Source organism: Gavialis gangeticus, unplaced genomic scaffold (assembly GCF_001723915.1).
Source record: "Gavialis gangeticus isolate Ggan-Ray unplaced genomic scaffold, GavGan_comp1, whole genome shotgun sequence".
NCBI classification, from domain to species: Eukaryota; Metazoa; Chordata; order Crocodylia; family Gavialidae; genus Gavialis; species Gavialis gangeticus.
Window position 1 is genome coordinate 92,307,075 of NW_017729033.1, and position 15,154 is coordinate 92,322,228.

Consider the following 15,154-nt stretch of genomic DNA (forward strand, 5'->3'; position numbering starts at 1 on the left):
CTCTTAGGGGAGAGACAGAAGTGATATTAGGAACAAATGTGCAGCACACAACTCTTCAATATTGCTGACTTAACTTACCTGAAGTAGCAGAATATGATGATAAGCACCAGGAGTATACTGCACACAGTCACAGAGATCAGCAAGGCTTTATGGTGAATGTTCCCTTCAACAAAATCTGAAATAGGTTTTTTTTATTAAAAAAAAAGAAAAAAAAAAAAGAGAGAGGCCACTGTAAAATGACTTTATTTTTGCCTTAGAAGTCACCACTACGCTAGAATTCCTCAGAGATCTTTAACACTAGGGTCAGGTCTAAATTGTATCCTGCCTCTCTGAGTTCAGTTTCACATGTAAGACAGCACACAAGAATTCATCGATATATTAAAAAACAGAACTGTTTCCTTTCTCTTTTTTGAAGATTATTGAAGAATACTGCCCTGGATTTCAGAGCCATTTTATGTGCTTGTTCTTTGGCCTTTTGCATTGCTTGAGAACTCTCTGATTCTGCAGTTCTCACTCAGGCAGCACTCTTATGGTAACAATGGAGTTCTTGACTGTGTTTGTAGTATTATATTTGGCCCTTAATGGAAAATAATCAAGAAAAACCCATAGCACCTGCAGTCTTCTATCTTACATATCTTGTCAGCCAGGACAGACATCAGATCTGAGATCCCTTTATCCTAATTCACTTTTATGTACTAATACACTCAGTTAAAATAGAAGGGAAGCATGACTGTATTCATGCTAACAGAGGAGACAGGTATATATTTAAAAATGTGAGTGATATTTACAACAATTTAAGGTCTTCTGCCTCTTTGTCTCTCTCTGCCTCTCTGTTAGAACACTTCAGCAATTCCCTCCCTCCCCCTTCGCTCTGTGTATTGGGTGAAAATTATAAAATCTTACATTTATGGCTAAAAATATCCATACCATACCAAACAGACCTTCAAAAACCCTCTGAAAGTGCAACATGTAAAACAACTGGTTAGAAATGAGATGATGTGAAAGTGCCTGAAGTGTTCAAATTAATTCTGCATTAATCGTATATTCTGTTCTAAAACTTAACTGTAACCTCCAAATTTGTATTCCTGTTTCAAACATGTGTGTTTGTGCATATTTTCATGCAAAAAACTGGACAAGTCTTGTCCCATCCTCCTTTTAACTACTTCATTCACATGCTCCCTCTCCCTATGTTGGTGCTCATTGTAATGCAGATTAGGATGAGGTTTTCTGAAGCCCTCTCAGACTGATTGTCTTGCTGAACATGCAGTAAACTGCAAGAACTCTATCCTTATCGACTCATCCTGGAATAGCACTATTACATTTCAGATTTACTAGGGTAATGAGACAAGTAGGTTCCTATGGGACTCTTGACTTACTGTTAGGCACTTTTATTTTAAAGATCTAGTTCCTTCTCTTATTTTTGCCCCCAACTATTTCTTTTCTTCTCCTTTCTAACAGGAACAGAGATTACCTACCAATATGCCTTTTGATCATATTGGTCATGTTTTAACCTGCCATTACCTGCTCTTGGAGCATTGACAATGTAAACATTCAAGACATGGCCACTGCCTTTGAAAGGAGACACTGACATGATGCCTATCAGGAAAACACTAGAGCACATCATTCTCACCATAGCAGCAGATTTCTACCTGGGCTGTCACTCCAAGTGTGATGGGAGCTGAAATAGAGAACTCACTGGGGAGCTCAGTCCTCTCTGTCAAGGAGGTGGTTGTTCAGGGAGGCAAAAGGCTCTATTTCCTGGTGTATAAGCAGTCTAGGTCTGCCAGTCATTTCCCTCTAAAATGTGTGGTTTGTAACAGTTTAAGATGTCACAGCCTATCAGCCCATGAGAGGATAAATAGAGCATGCAGATCACAGAGGGAGTATTTTTTATACTCTGGAGAACAGGGAGATTTGTTCACAGCAAGGGATCCAATTTCATAGAACATTTGACAACAGAAGTTGGGCTGGCAGTTTTTGCAGATGCTAAACACAATGAGCATTGCATGCTGCACACAGGAAACCCAATTCTGACTTTGCCTCCTGGGCTAGCATAATTCATACACAGTAACTCTGATGGAAGTCAATGAAATTACACCCATGAGAAACTTGCAAGTTGACAATTAGGGCTCCCTGCCCTTTGGTATTCGTGTGTGCGTGCATGTGTGCATGCTTGTTTGAAAGAATTGTATAAACCATGGTATTTTTAAATAACTCCAAAGATAATTCTCCCGAGAACAGTGTCTAGAATTCTATATATTGTGGCCAACATTTTTAAACTTGGGTAGCTGAAGTTCAGGATCCTAACATTCCTATTTAGGTCCCTATATATAAGTGGCCAAATTTGCACAAGCGCTAATTCTGCCGAAACGTGTACAGCAGTCAGCAGGCCTCTAAGTACTGTGCACCTCTTGAAATCTGGATGCTTATTATTTGGTGCTTCTTGTTAGACACACCCTCCCCCACCCTTCTGAAGGATTAGGATGTGTCTTGGGACATCACATTGCTTTATTAATGACTTACTATACACACAGTGGTTAGGAAATGGGTCCTACTACTATAGCAAGGTAGCAGACATCTTTCTTAAGCCCTTTTGTAAAGCAATAATGTCGGTGGGACAACAACTGAGCCATCACCAGCCCATGCCTCTAATTATCCTGGAGGGATTTCATTTCCTTAGTCTGAAGCTTTGTAAACTATCTGATGGATGATCAACAAAATATAAAGAAATGCAGCCTGATTTCCCAACTTTTTAATGTCTGTGAAGTCAAAGGAATGGTGCTGACATTCCTGGGCAATTAAGTCCTCTATCCATCTACAGAATAGAAACCACACACAGCGCAGTAGTGAAAACTTTTCCCTCTACCTCCTCTCCCTCAGTTCTAACCTAGTAGGGCTGCTCTTTAGGGGTGGCAGAGGAGCAGGCTAGTTCAGTCCTCAAGATTGCTCAGTCGTTGGTGTGACTGTAAAGGGTGCCAATTAGCACTGAGAGTCTGTGCTTTGCTTTCTAATGTTTTGTTACTTGGTAACTACAGTTATGCCAAACAGTGAGGTTATAAAAATAAGCAGAAAAGCTTGAGGACGCCACAGTGAGTTATTAACTGTGGGATACAAAATAAACCAGCAGCTGGTTACTGAAGCTCCTTTATATATTTTGGTTAAAAGGGGACGTTAGCCATCATCTAGCAATTCAAATGCAAGGATTCTACTTTGTACGACCAACATAGTGATGCTATTTATAGGCACCACACACAGGTGTCACTGTTGTCTTCAGTACAGGGAGGGAGAGATGATAATGAAAGAAAGCAGAAAGAAAGTGCCTTAGAAAAAACTTTTCTAATAGTTCTGGTGCTTTTCTGATCCCCATCACTTGTTCAACTCACCCTGTTACATATGGTACTCTGCTGAAATGTGCCTTTAAAACTCACCACAGTGAGTTCAAGGTAGTGTCAGCATATTTAAAAAGATGGGAAGAGTCCCATCCCTCCCCAATTTCCTCCACTGCACAGCGTTCAGATTATCCTGGTAAGAACTGCAGTAAAATCCAAGGCTTGGAAACTGTGTGCAAATATCAAACCCCATCATTCCTCCAATCATTCCCTTGCCCATTCATCACTAGGTGTACAGGCAGGGAGCCAGACATGGTGGCACCACCACTTCTGCTTATAAAGGCTTTAAATCAGTAAAGACATATTTCTTCTCTCAACTGCTTTCAGCCTGCACTTTTGCTGGGATTTCCAGTAATAAGTTTTATTGTTCAAAATAGAGGTGTTGTATCAGACTTGATTAGTATTCTCATTTCCTTAATAAGGCAGATGCATGACTGCCAAGAGAACAACATGTTATCTCCAAGGTCCTATATTCTACTTCTACTTCAGTAGAATGTATTCTAACACTACCCAGAAATAGGTTTAGCTGCTGTTGTGTTTTGCCTTCCTGCTTGACTAATGTTAATTCTTCCATCTGATACTTTTATGTATATGGTGCTTCATTTCTTGTCACGGTAAAAGGAGGGAACTCCTTCCAATAAATGCTAAGCCTGGAAATACACTTTCAGAACACACACTGCATGCATTTGTAGATGTTGTTTCTGTGCATGTGTTAATTTGTAGTTCAGCAACCTTTGACCTGCAGTTGGAAGACCTTGCTAGACCCAAAGTTCCCCTGAGATATGACTTTGGTTATAAGTTCCTGATCAGGATCAAACTTTTTTGTTTCTTTTCAAATGCAAAACAACATCCATTCTTTTTGTGTGTAATCCAATGGGGCTTTGTTTCTACAAGTCCATTTTTAATTTATTTTTTAACATCATTATTTATATTAAGGCCTAATAACAACTTTCAGAGCATTCACTGAATCATATACTAAACAAAAATCCCAGACAGGAAGAATGGTTATAAACACAGCACTCCTCAGTAGTTATACCAACTAAACAATTTTATATAAGGCTACTGGGAGGATTCACTGTCTAAATTACTACCCCGTGCTGCGATTGTGATGGGGCAATAGAAAGTTCTACCAGTCACTGGCACCAAGAATTCCAACTGACCATATTAGCATGCGACTTTTATAAAGGTGCTGACTTCAGAATTGCCAAACAATTGTACACAAGTCCCAGATAACTACATTTTCTAAGGCAGTCTCTAAAGTTACACCCACAATTTTCCCTCTTAACTTAGTGCCAGATGATGTATTTTTCAAAGAAAGTCTTAAATGAATATAGAATCATAGACCAGAAGGGACCTGTAAGCTCATCAAGTCCAATCCCATGCCACAGGCAGGAGGTTAATGAGCTCAAACTAGCTTAATGAAGTGCTTGTCCAGCTTGCTCTTGAACGCCTCTAAGGATGGTGACCACATCACCTCTGCCGGGAGTGTGTTCTAGGTTCTAGTTACCCTTACGGAGAAGAAATTCTTCCTTATGTCCAGCCTAAATCTTCCCTCTGTTAGTTTGTGCCCATTGGTCCTCCCCCTCCCAAGGGATGCCTTCTTGAAGAGTTGCTCTCCCAGATCCTGATGCTGCCCCCTGACATATTTGTAGGCAGCTATCAAGTCATCTCACAGCCTCCTCTTACTCAGACTGAACAAGCCCAGCTACTGGAGTCTCTCCTCATGGGGCCCATCCTTCAGGCCCCTAATCATATGAGTGGCCCTCCTCTGCACCCTCTCGAGCTTATCCGCATCTTTCTTGAAGTGCAGTGCTGAAAACCACATTATAACTGTTATGTTCTTCAAGATTTTGTTATATCACCTTTTGCTTGTCAAATAATAATTCTGGGAGTACCCCAGCAGCAGAAATGCTGTTTAAACTTTATTTAGTTATATAATTTATTCAACAGATATTCTCTCTGTTATTTGGTCAATTTATCCCTCTAGCTGGCACCTGATATCTAAATACCATTCCTTTCTTCCTCTGCATTCTCCCCTCCTAAAAGCAAACAAATAAAAAAGCAAATATGTTTTGACATTAATAAAAACTTGTTTTGGTGGGGTATTTTTGCACAAGCAGCAGATAGCACAGGCAGAACTCTAGCTGCTGGGTTTTTCTAGGTTAGTGGTTCCCAATGTTTATGTGCCCAGGGGCACATTCAAATTGAAAAGAAAAACCAGCGGGCTCCAATATGCCAGCATTTTTTGTCAGAATAATGATTTTTACTGATCATGAAAATGTGCACGGGCACCTGAATAAACCTCGGGAGGCACCATGGCACCCACAGGCACCAAGTTCGAAACTGCTTTTCTAGGCCAATTCATCTTATATGCACAAATCTAGAGATCTGAAGGACTTTTTGTGAAGTGTTTGCCTTCATGTGGAATTTAGCCCAAAAAAGGAAAATTATTTGGAAGACAGAAGAAAGGGAACAGTTAGGCAAAGATCACTTCATTTCAACTCTGCAGAGTTATCTCAACAAGCTGTACGGGAAATGGATTTATTTTCTGAATTAAAGTATTATTGCATATACTAATCCAGTCTGAATAATTTGCACTTAAGATTCTCCCTCTCCAATAGCCATTTTTCTTTTACTAGAGACCAACAAAATCACATTAAACTATTATACTAGGAGTCAGAATTTTATGAGGTTTCATTGCTTTTATGGTTCACCAGTCATTTGTGAACTATTTACTTTATCTATTGCCCTCTGTGCCTCAATCCAGTATCCCTTCTGTGAAGAATCCCATTGGAAAAAAAAAATGAAACTGCTGAGTGTCATACTTAAAACTATTATGCAGCTACAGACTACAGTCATTTGTAATGGTAGAGGCCATTCATTATCATTACCATTATCATTATTGTCATCACCATCATTTAACATTAATATGGCAGTTGCAAAGAGAGGCCCTAATAAGATTAAGGCTCTGCACAAATTTAGTCAGACATTTTCTGCCCCTGCCTAACATGGATTGAGAGCTTTTTGGGAAAGGATCTATTATTTCACTACAGGCCTGTACAGCACCAGTGGGACTTCCCTTGACTCAACAATACAAATAATACTAAATATCAGGAGCAGTTAAACAGAACTTTTATGCAGTTCTTCCAATTCTCTTTACTTTGGGTTTTCTAGGGGGAAAAAAGTACGAGGTCCAGGTTGGATTTACCTCCTCCACTTACCTCGATTTTTCAGTGGAGGCAATGTAGGGTGAAGGTGTTTGTTACAGTAATCTTGCCCCGTGCAACATTTAATAGATCTTCTTTGGTGTGATATAGGAGTATCCTGCAATAAAAGAATTCACAAAACTGAGCACTTTCAGTACTTGAGAAGCAAACAGATCTGCATGGTATAGAGGAGCAGCACCTCAAACGTGAGAGCAGTAATGATTTGTGCCACCCTAATAAATCCACATAGCACTGGAGTTAAACATTAAGAGACAAATTAATCCTTTATACATTTCCACTGTAGCAACTGTTATTATATAAAGGAAGTATTAGTACTAGACAAATCAGAAAGATGCATGTGTGTGAGTGATTATACAAGCATTATTTTCCACATCCAGTGCAAAGCACCCAGAAGTTTACCCTGCAGGACAGTATTTCCAAAAAAGTACGTGAATAAAGTCACAGCAGATTGCTGTTGGTGCTGGGTACTTCAGAAAATCTGGCCATGCCTTTAGAATGGATTTGGGAACCTCATTTTCTTAGAAAATTCTTGGCATTGGGGCATTTACTGATTCCTTTGATATGAGGGAATCCCCACCAATAAAAGAAGCTTCTGAAGGGCATGACAGGAAGCAGAGCTGGAGAGGCCTGTGGTGATATTTACTGGTATAACGGCTCCTAGGGGGTTTATTATAAACTGGATTGATTTCAACAACCTTCAGGTTGCTCTAATTTGGTCTGCAAGCTATAGATTTGTGAATGGCAGCAGAAAGAAGATGTCTACATTGCAGGCTGCCATGCAGATCAGAATATCTAAGATATCTTTAAAAGATCTAGCTTGAGTATGAGAAGCAGTCTGGCTGTAGAGCTTCACATACTGCTTTGGCTAAACTGCTTCCAGTACCTGAGCTAGTCTCTTTGGCTGCCTATACATGTGCTAGTTCATGTTCTAATTAGAATTTGTCAGAGCAAGCTTGATTAATTGAGTCTGTTCCAAGTTCTAATCAGAATGATCCAGCATGGCCTCACCATCATGCGTATTAAGCCTCTGAGCATTTTAAAATAGCCACAGGGGAGCTTTATCTAAACCTCATTGAATGAGGTTTAGATAAAGCACCTCATGGCCATTTTTACAAGGGTAAGGGGCTTAATACACATGATGGTGAGGTGTTTTAATTATAATGGCTCTCCAGGAACTGCTCTATTTAAAACCCCGAGGACATGTATAAGCAGCTTTTAAAGCTACCTCAGGCATCTCCGTATTATACTGCAGCATTATAGACATACCTTGAGAGCCCTCTCTATTTCATTTGCTGCCCTGACTGCCATCCTCCTATCACAGCTGAGGATTTAGCTTCTAGAGATGTCTTTACTTTAAACATCCAAGCATAACAAAGAATTGCTGCACAGAATGAACAGTTTATTGCAGTACATAAAATGGAATCTGATGTATTTCTATACAGAATAACTTCTTCAGCCAGGGAGAGTCATAACTTATGCTGTCTAAATATGCAGGACTCAGTTGCTCATCACTAATGTGTTACAGCCTGGGGGCAGGGGGATAACAAGTATGCACCATACAGCAGTCTACGGGAGGAAATTAAAAATGCCCTATATAATTTTAACTGCAGCATGAACTTATAGAAAAGGAGAATGTATTTATGCATATTACAATGTCATCAGGACACTAAGGTTTGACTCTCACTAATTTACCTAGTAATGCAAGGTCCTGTACATAAGTAATTTGGTATACAAATGGCATACCCTCAGCCAGTCAGTGCAAAGGACCCATTTCCCCAATGAACAGAAATCAAAGCTGATGATGTTGTAGTCATTCTTTCTGACAGTACTTGAGTCAACTGGAAGCTAGCACAGTGGTCAAACCAAATTTTGATCATAAAAACTTTCTTACCCGGCACTGGAAGTCTGAGCCCTCTAGTCCTAGACATCCCTTGGTGATTAAATGCCCACCAGCCTCATCTTCTTCTATTATGGTGAAACAATAGCCATCAGTGCTGGGAATTTGAAAGAACAGAACAGAATTAGTCTTTTATAAATCAGAGATGGGCTGTTGGCAACAGCCTGAATGCTGCACCTAGGTTTATAAATGTATCATTAATAAATTAATGCATCTTAAGTAACAATGCAACAAAATGCTTATATGACCAAACTTTTACTCTGTGCATAAAAACTCTCAACATAGAAAACAATGGGTACCACAGGCTGTAGGCACTCATGGCAAACAGTTAAAATGCAAGTCAACAAAGGGTGACAGCAATAGCCTACAATAACTTTCGTCTGCACAAAGGAGGCCAATCTGCAAAGCTAAAATGCCTTCTCTTTCAAATCCCCGAAGTCATAACCCCGAAGTTCAGTTGGACCCCACTGCCAGTGCATAAATTCCCATCCTTAACAGATAGCCTTTCCTAAAGCACTACCCATCTCGTGCAAGAGCACACTGCACAGAGATTTACACTATGGTGCAAACCAGAAGAGGCCAGTGTCATTTGAATGAACTGTGAAAAACTATTGAGAAAAAGGTAGGATAGAGATGCACATTATAAACTAAAAGCAGAGATGCACAACCTTCTGCCTGATTTCAAACTAACATGTCTAACTACCTCACACTATTAAGAGTGATTTGTGGTTCCTGCTTTAACCATATCAGAAACTGCAACACTCTGTTGTGTATGAGTCCTTGAGTTATCATCAACACCCTTCATAACTGTTTACTTGGTTTTAAGCCTGAAGTGATCCATGATACTTCAGTTTACAAGAACATGTACAGCAGAGGACAAGTATACTAACAGATGGTTAGATGGCGCTGGTGATAAATGTCCTTCCCTGATGAAGGTCAAATACATGAATGTTATCAGCAGAAGAAAAAAGGAGAGGGCCCGCATCTTAATGAAAGTCTTTTCCATTAATTTTTCAGCAATTTGGGGCCTCAGCATGTTATCAAAAATAAAAAACCAAGATTTGTTTGTTAGAAAACAAATATACAAAAATAAAGATTAAACCTCTTTAAAACTAACCAATTACGCCATGCAGCAATAAAATATTAGCCTTGTTTGGCTTCTTTCTTCTTTCTAAATTTATATTTGTTAAATATTTTCTCAAACGGATTTTAGACAAAGCAAGTAAAAGGAAAAGGAATGAAAGGAACAATTAAAGGGCTTCAAGAAAGCAGAATATCATATTATTCTCTCCTTTCTTGAAAGAAAAAACTAACAAAAAAGACAATACAGAAGTTGAAAGAAGTTGTAGGAAAAAAAGTATTCCTTTACACACTGAATACATCAACCTAGTCTGTATACATTGGCTACAGCAGAGATGGATACCAGATAGGCTAGCACCAAATATTTGCTGCAGCAGGTTTAAATTAATTGTGTGGGCTCAAGTTAGAGCAAGTTCACTATTTTGAATGTGGGTGGATCTAGAATTTTGAAAGGGTACAGATGGTGTGGTACAATATCCCATATAAAACAGCATACATTTTTATCCAGGTAAAAAGAAACTAGAAGCTTTAACAATATCCTAGGAGCCTAGCGCTATATTATTCAGTTTAGGATCCAAAACAAATATAATTTTATTGGAATGTGCCTTAATTTACTATACCACATATTATGTATAAAACACAAACAACTATGCAAAAAATGTTGCTTTAGTTCAGTTGTCATTAGAATTATATCTACATTTCTTACAAAATCAAGCCTTCTTGCACATGTTGACAGTGCACCCACTGCTTCATTGAAAGTTATTTCCACAGTCAGAAGCGACCTGAGCAAGGTCTGGGACCCAGGGCAAATGAGCCCTTGTGGAGCCCTGCCCCCACTCCGATCCCAAACCTGAAGCAGCTGCCGCCACCATCGGCATGAGCGGCGTCAGTGGTGGGCGAGTAGGGAGGGCAGCGAGTAGCTGGACACGGTGCCACCGCTCCACCCAGCTTCATGCCGCCACTGCTCCGCCTGGCTCCACGGGGCCCCCCAAAGTGTGAGGCCCAGGGCGGTTGCCCTGATTCGTGCCCCCTAGGGACAGCCCTGTCCACAGTTGAGTTAATATTTCATAGATTTCATACATGTTAGGGCTGGAAGGGACCTCAGAAGATCATTGAGTCTAGCCCCCTGCCCAGGGGCAGGAAGTCAGCAGGGATCATAGGATCCCAGCAAGATAAACATCTACATGTCTCTTGAAGGTATTCAGAGTAGGTGTAGCTAGAGTTAAAAACAGTAGGGCTGTGTGAAGCTTCAGTAGCCAATCTGATTTGGAGGATATTCAGCCCAATTCAGGGACCAAATTTCCAAATCCAAATTGAATTGGGAGACCAATTAAAAACTCTGAATCAACTCGAAGCATCCAAGTCAATTCGGACAAAGATTTGGAAAAGATTTGGCAATTCAGCCATAGACTAAACAAGCAACTGACATAGCTGCCTGCAGCTGGTAAGTCTTTTGGGGTTGGGGAGGAAAGGGGTGTGAGGGAGGGAGGGATTGGGGCTGGGACAAGTTGCCCAGCCAGGGCAGGGGGGTGCGTTACTCGGGGAGGGAGGCAGGGGGGTTTGGATGCAGGCATGGCACTGCTTGGAGCTGGGGCTCTGCCCTGAAGCCGCTTGCCCAGCCAATGCGGCCGGGGGGGGAGGGATGCAGGCATGGCTTGCTCCAGGCATAAGGGGGCAAGTGGCAGCAGGGCATAGCACCCACTCCCAGCACTGCTGTGCCTGCATCTGTGCTGGGAGTGGGGACTCTACCCTGCTGCCCCTTGCCAGCCAGCGCGGGGGGAGGGGAGGTGGGATGCAGGCTCAGCAGCGCTGGGAGCAGGGCTATGCCCTGCTGCCGCTTGCCCACTTCCGCCCGGAGTGAGCCGTGCCTGCATTGCGCCCCTCCCCCCCTGTGCCAGTTGGGCAAGCAGCAGCAGGGCAGAGCCCCCACTCCCAGCACTGCCGTGCCTGCATCCTGTGCCCCCATGTCCCTCTCTGTGAGTAACGTGCCCCCTGTCCTGGCTGCCCCAGCCCCAATCCCTCCCTGCCCCATGCCCCTTCCCTACCCAACCCCAACAGACTTACCAGCTGGAGGCAGCTGTGTCAGCTGCCTGTTTAATCTATAGCCAAATCTCCAAAGTGGCACCAAATCTTTCAGATCTGATTCGGCTGAGTCAAATCGGGGCAGTGATTTGAATCTCCGAATAGAATTACTGTCCTCTAAATTGGCTGAATCCGAAGTGATACTTGCTGCTTCACACAGGCCTAAAACACAGGGATGTGAAAAAGGAGGTACATTATCAGGGAAAGCTAACATATAGCAATATTGCAAAAAAAAAAAAGAGGGGAGGGCAGGAAAAAAAAATCAAAACCATTAAAAAAGGATAGAAAGTCATTAACACCTGTAGAACAAAGAGTTTAGAAGGATATAATGAGCTATAAAGTCAAATGATTCCCTCACTGCTACTTGAATAGAAATGCTGCTGCTACTGCCAGGCAGTTGGTTTTAAACTGGGTGGAGCAGGAAGCAAAGGGAGCACATATGACTGCATACCTTTATCCCCCTTGGATCCAACCCCAACTTTGAATAATAATCTATTATAAATTCTGACTGCTGAGTCTGAAAGTGCTTAGCTGTAACATTACAAGTTACTTTGTCACTGAAGTGAAGGCTAACTTCTCTACTTGTTTGATGTCATTCAGGAGGCTAAGGCAAAAGAGACAATGACTCTTCTGAGCAACAACTATCTTCATTCCATTGTTCATGATCAAGATAGGAATGACAGGATTGCTAAGAAGAGAGACTGAGAAGAACCCATTAGTGTAGAGTATTATATTACATTTTATTTGTGTACACAATGCCTTTGATTCAACACAATGAAGCAGGGATAACTCTAGGGACAAGACAACAGAACAGTAATTGCAATTATTTGAAAAACAAATAAACATAAAAATGTAGCAAGTGATAGTCCTCTCAAAAAAATCAAGATAGTGGGTTCATAAAAGGAGAAGCAATAAAAGAGTTAAGTTGTCAGAAGAAGTAGTAGTAGGAAGGGGGAAAACAACACCGAGAAATCTCAAGTTTTATTTGATTTTCTATTGACTTTCAGTGGAACATATGCTTCTAAATCAGTTCACAAAAAGGGAAGCAATAGGAGAAATACCATGATATGAATTGTTTGCTATGGAATTAAATAAAAATGGGGCTGCATGGAGGAAGAGGGGTGGTAATTTTAAAGGGAAACATCAAAAAGGAAAGATCAAGTTTTAAATGGAAAAACTGCCACCTCCTTGCACTATAAAGGGCTTTAGGTAGGAGAGGTTTTATGTCCTTCATCACCTGGAAGTTCTCCTCTCTGATGTGACAAACAGATCCTAAGACAACAATATAACAGATCATAAATGCAGAGGAGTACATAGCATATTCCAGTTACCTGGCATCTCCCCAGGTCAGAAATGGAAATAACTCCACCTTCATAACTAGCTGGAAACAAATTTCAGGAAGTGTTTATCATATACATTGCTTATTTTGTGTCTGTACATAGGCATGTGTAACATGGATAATTTATGCATGTAAAGTAGAATAAAAATGAACTCTTATTCTCAATATTGACTATGTATAGAATTTTAAATTAACACATTCAAAATATTTAAAAACTTCTGTTATGTAATTATGGATTAAAATGAGATAATACTGAAAAATCAAGCCATGTATATATTCTATTAACTTTTCCCAGTGAAACATCATCTGATACTACAGTATCAAAAAGTTATTAAGCAGATTTTGGAAGTAATAGCTCACAGAGATGTGGTATGTCATATAACTGCCAAGACTAGATTTTTACAGCCAAGACAAATGCCCCCCCCAAAGAAAATAGGTTTATAACTGAAACGCTGACAGGCCCTGAACTGGAAGGTGCTGCTATAATTAATGATTACCAGAATGAAAGAGGTGATCTTAACTGAGACCTTTACTAAATGTCAGAAGACAGGGAGAGAGGCCAAGGGTTTTGCAGCTGTTCAAGCAGATGTCCTTACTGGACAATGGCCATGTCTCACAAAAGATGCAATACTTTAGTCACCAAACTTTGATTGTTGAAGATTTTCTTCTATCTTACACAGCAGCATGACACCTAGAGCTATTTTCTATGCATCACACCAAAGCTCTCTTTTTTTTAGAGTACAAAACCAGAACTACTTTAAGTAACTATTCACCTCAAAAGAAGCTTACAGATTCCACACACAATTATGCCATAACCTCTTTTTAATTCCTGCTCTAAGTAGTCGGAATGACAAAAACTGATTTGTACAAATGATATCATGCCTCACTCCTTGTGTACCAAAATTCCCAGGGACTCAGCCTGAACCACATTTTTTGTCAGTACCTTGCCACATATTTACTTTTTCTGCCATGAAACCTATAATATCGTTTCTTAAACTGTACCTCTTGAGCACATTTCTGGACACTGCTAGCATAAGTTATATAATCCACAGAGTCTGTTCAGATGAACAAGACATCTTCTGCACTGGTTCTTAGCGATGATGGTAGAACTGCACAGTATGGCTTGTACAGATCCCGGAAGATCAAGTGCTTTTGAGAACATTCCATGAATGTCTCTGGTTTGGAAATGGGGCTGAAATTCTCAATTCACTTAACACATTTTGTCACAATAATCACCCAAGAAATATGATCAGAAAGGCCAAATCTAGCTGAACACTGTCTTTGGATACTGTCCATAAAACAAACAGCCACTGTAATTTTGTTCAACAGACTTGTTTTCCAGAGAAAATAATTTGTTAAGTGACTTTGCATCAGAGTAGTAACATAAAACCCAGTTAGAAGAAGAGCATTACATTACTGCTGAGCCAAATTCATCTTTCACGTGTGTGTGTGTAAATACTTTTAAGTCAGTGGGAGCCATGCAGATGCAACAAAACACAGAATTTGGCTCATAATGGGCCAAGTCCTCTAGCATGTAAAAAGACCACACAAGCCTCAAAGACAGTAGAACTGCTCATGTTCAGCTGTGTGTGGTATTTCTCAGCTGCCAAGAGGCCATAGAGCCTGCATTCCTCTCTCAAGTTCAGAGCTGTGCTCTATGATGGGTCTCTCTATAACACTGCATAATGAGATAGGATTTAAATTTTAAGCGCAACAGTTTGGATTTTAAGGGTGCTGTGTAGGCTGGAATAGAGGATGCTTACAACTCCCATAGGAAATCCTTTTATGAAGTCCATGAACTATATTAAATACAGACTATAATTAAATACAGACCCTACACACACATATGGATACATACACTCACACATGTATATACACACACACATTGGCTAAGTAAAGACAGTCCAAAAGTCCAAGGATGAACAGATTCAATCTTTGCAGGTTAGTTTAAGCTGTGCAGACTGAACCATTAAGCTAGTGAATATTCACTTTTGATTCCAGAAATGCATCCACATGCCTGCAGAGGCTCAGGCCAGAAGGCTGGGTGGGGGCCAGGGGGAGGGCACTAGAGCCTGCTGCCCTGCTTGGCCCACCCACCCTGCAAGGAGGTTTTACCCACCCTGGCCCACCCACCCTGCAA

The 15,154-nt window shown here is 40.7% G+C and overlaps 1 protein-coding gene across 1 annotated transcript in view; it reads right to left on the reverse strand.

Annotated features, from left to right (window-relative positions):
- Positions 1-15,154, reverse strand: part of BMPR1B (bone morphogenetic protein receptor type 1B) — a 541,891-nt gene that overhangs the window by 46,322 nt on the left and 480,415 nt on the right. The window contains exons 5-7 of the mRNA XM_019526507.1: positions 8,508-8,610; positions 6,611-6,713; positions 79-175 (exon numbers count right to left, since the gene is read on the reverse strand). Of these exons, the coding sequence (XP_019382052.1) occupies positions 79-175; positions 6,611-6,713; positions 8,508-8,610 (303 nt within the window). The remainder of the gene's footprint in view (positions 1-78; positions 176-6,610; positions 6,714-8,507; positions 8,611-15,154) is intronic.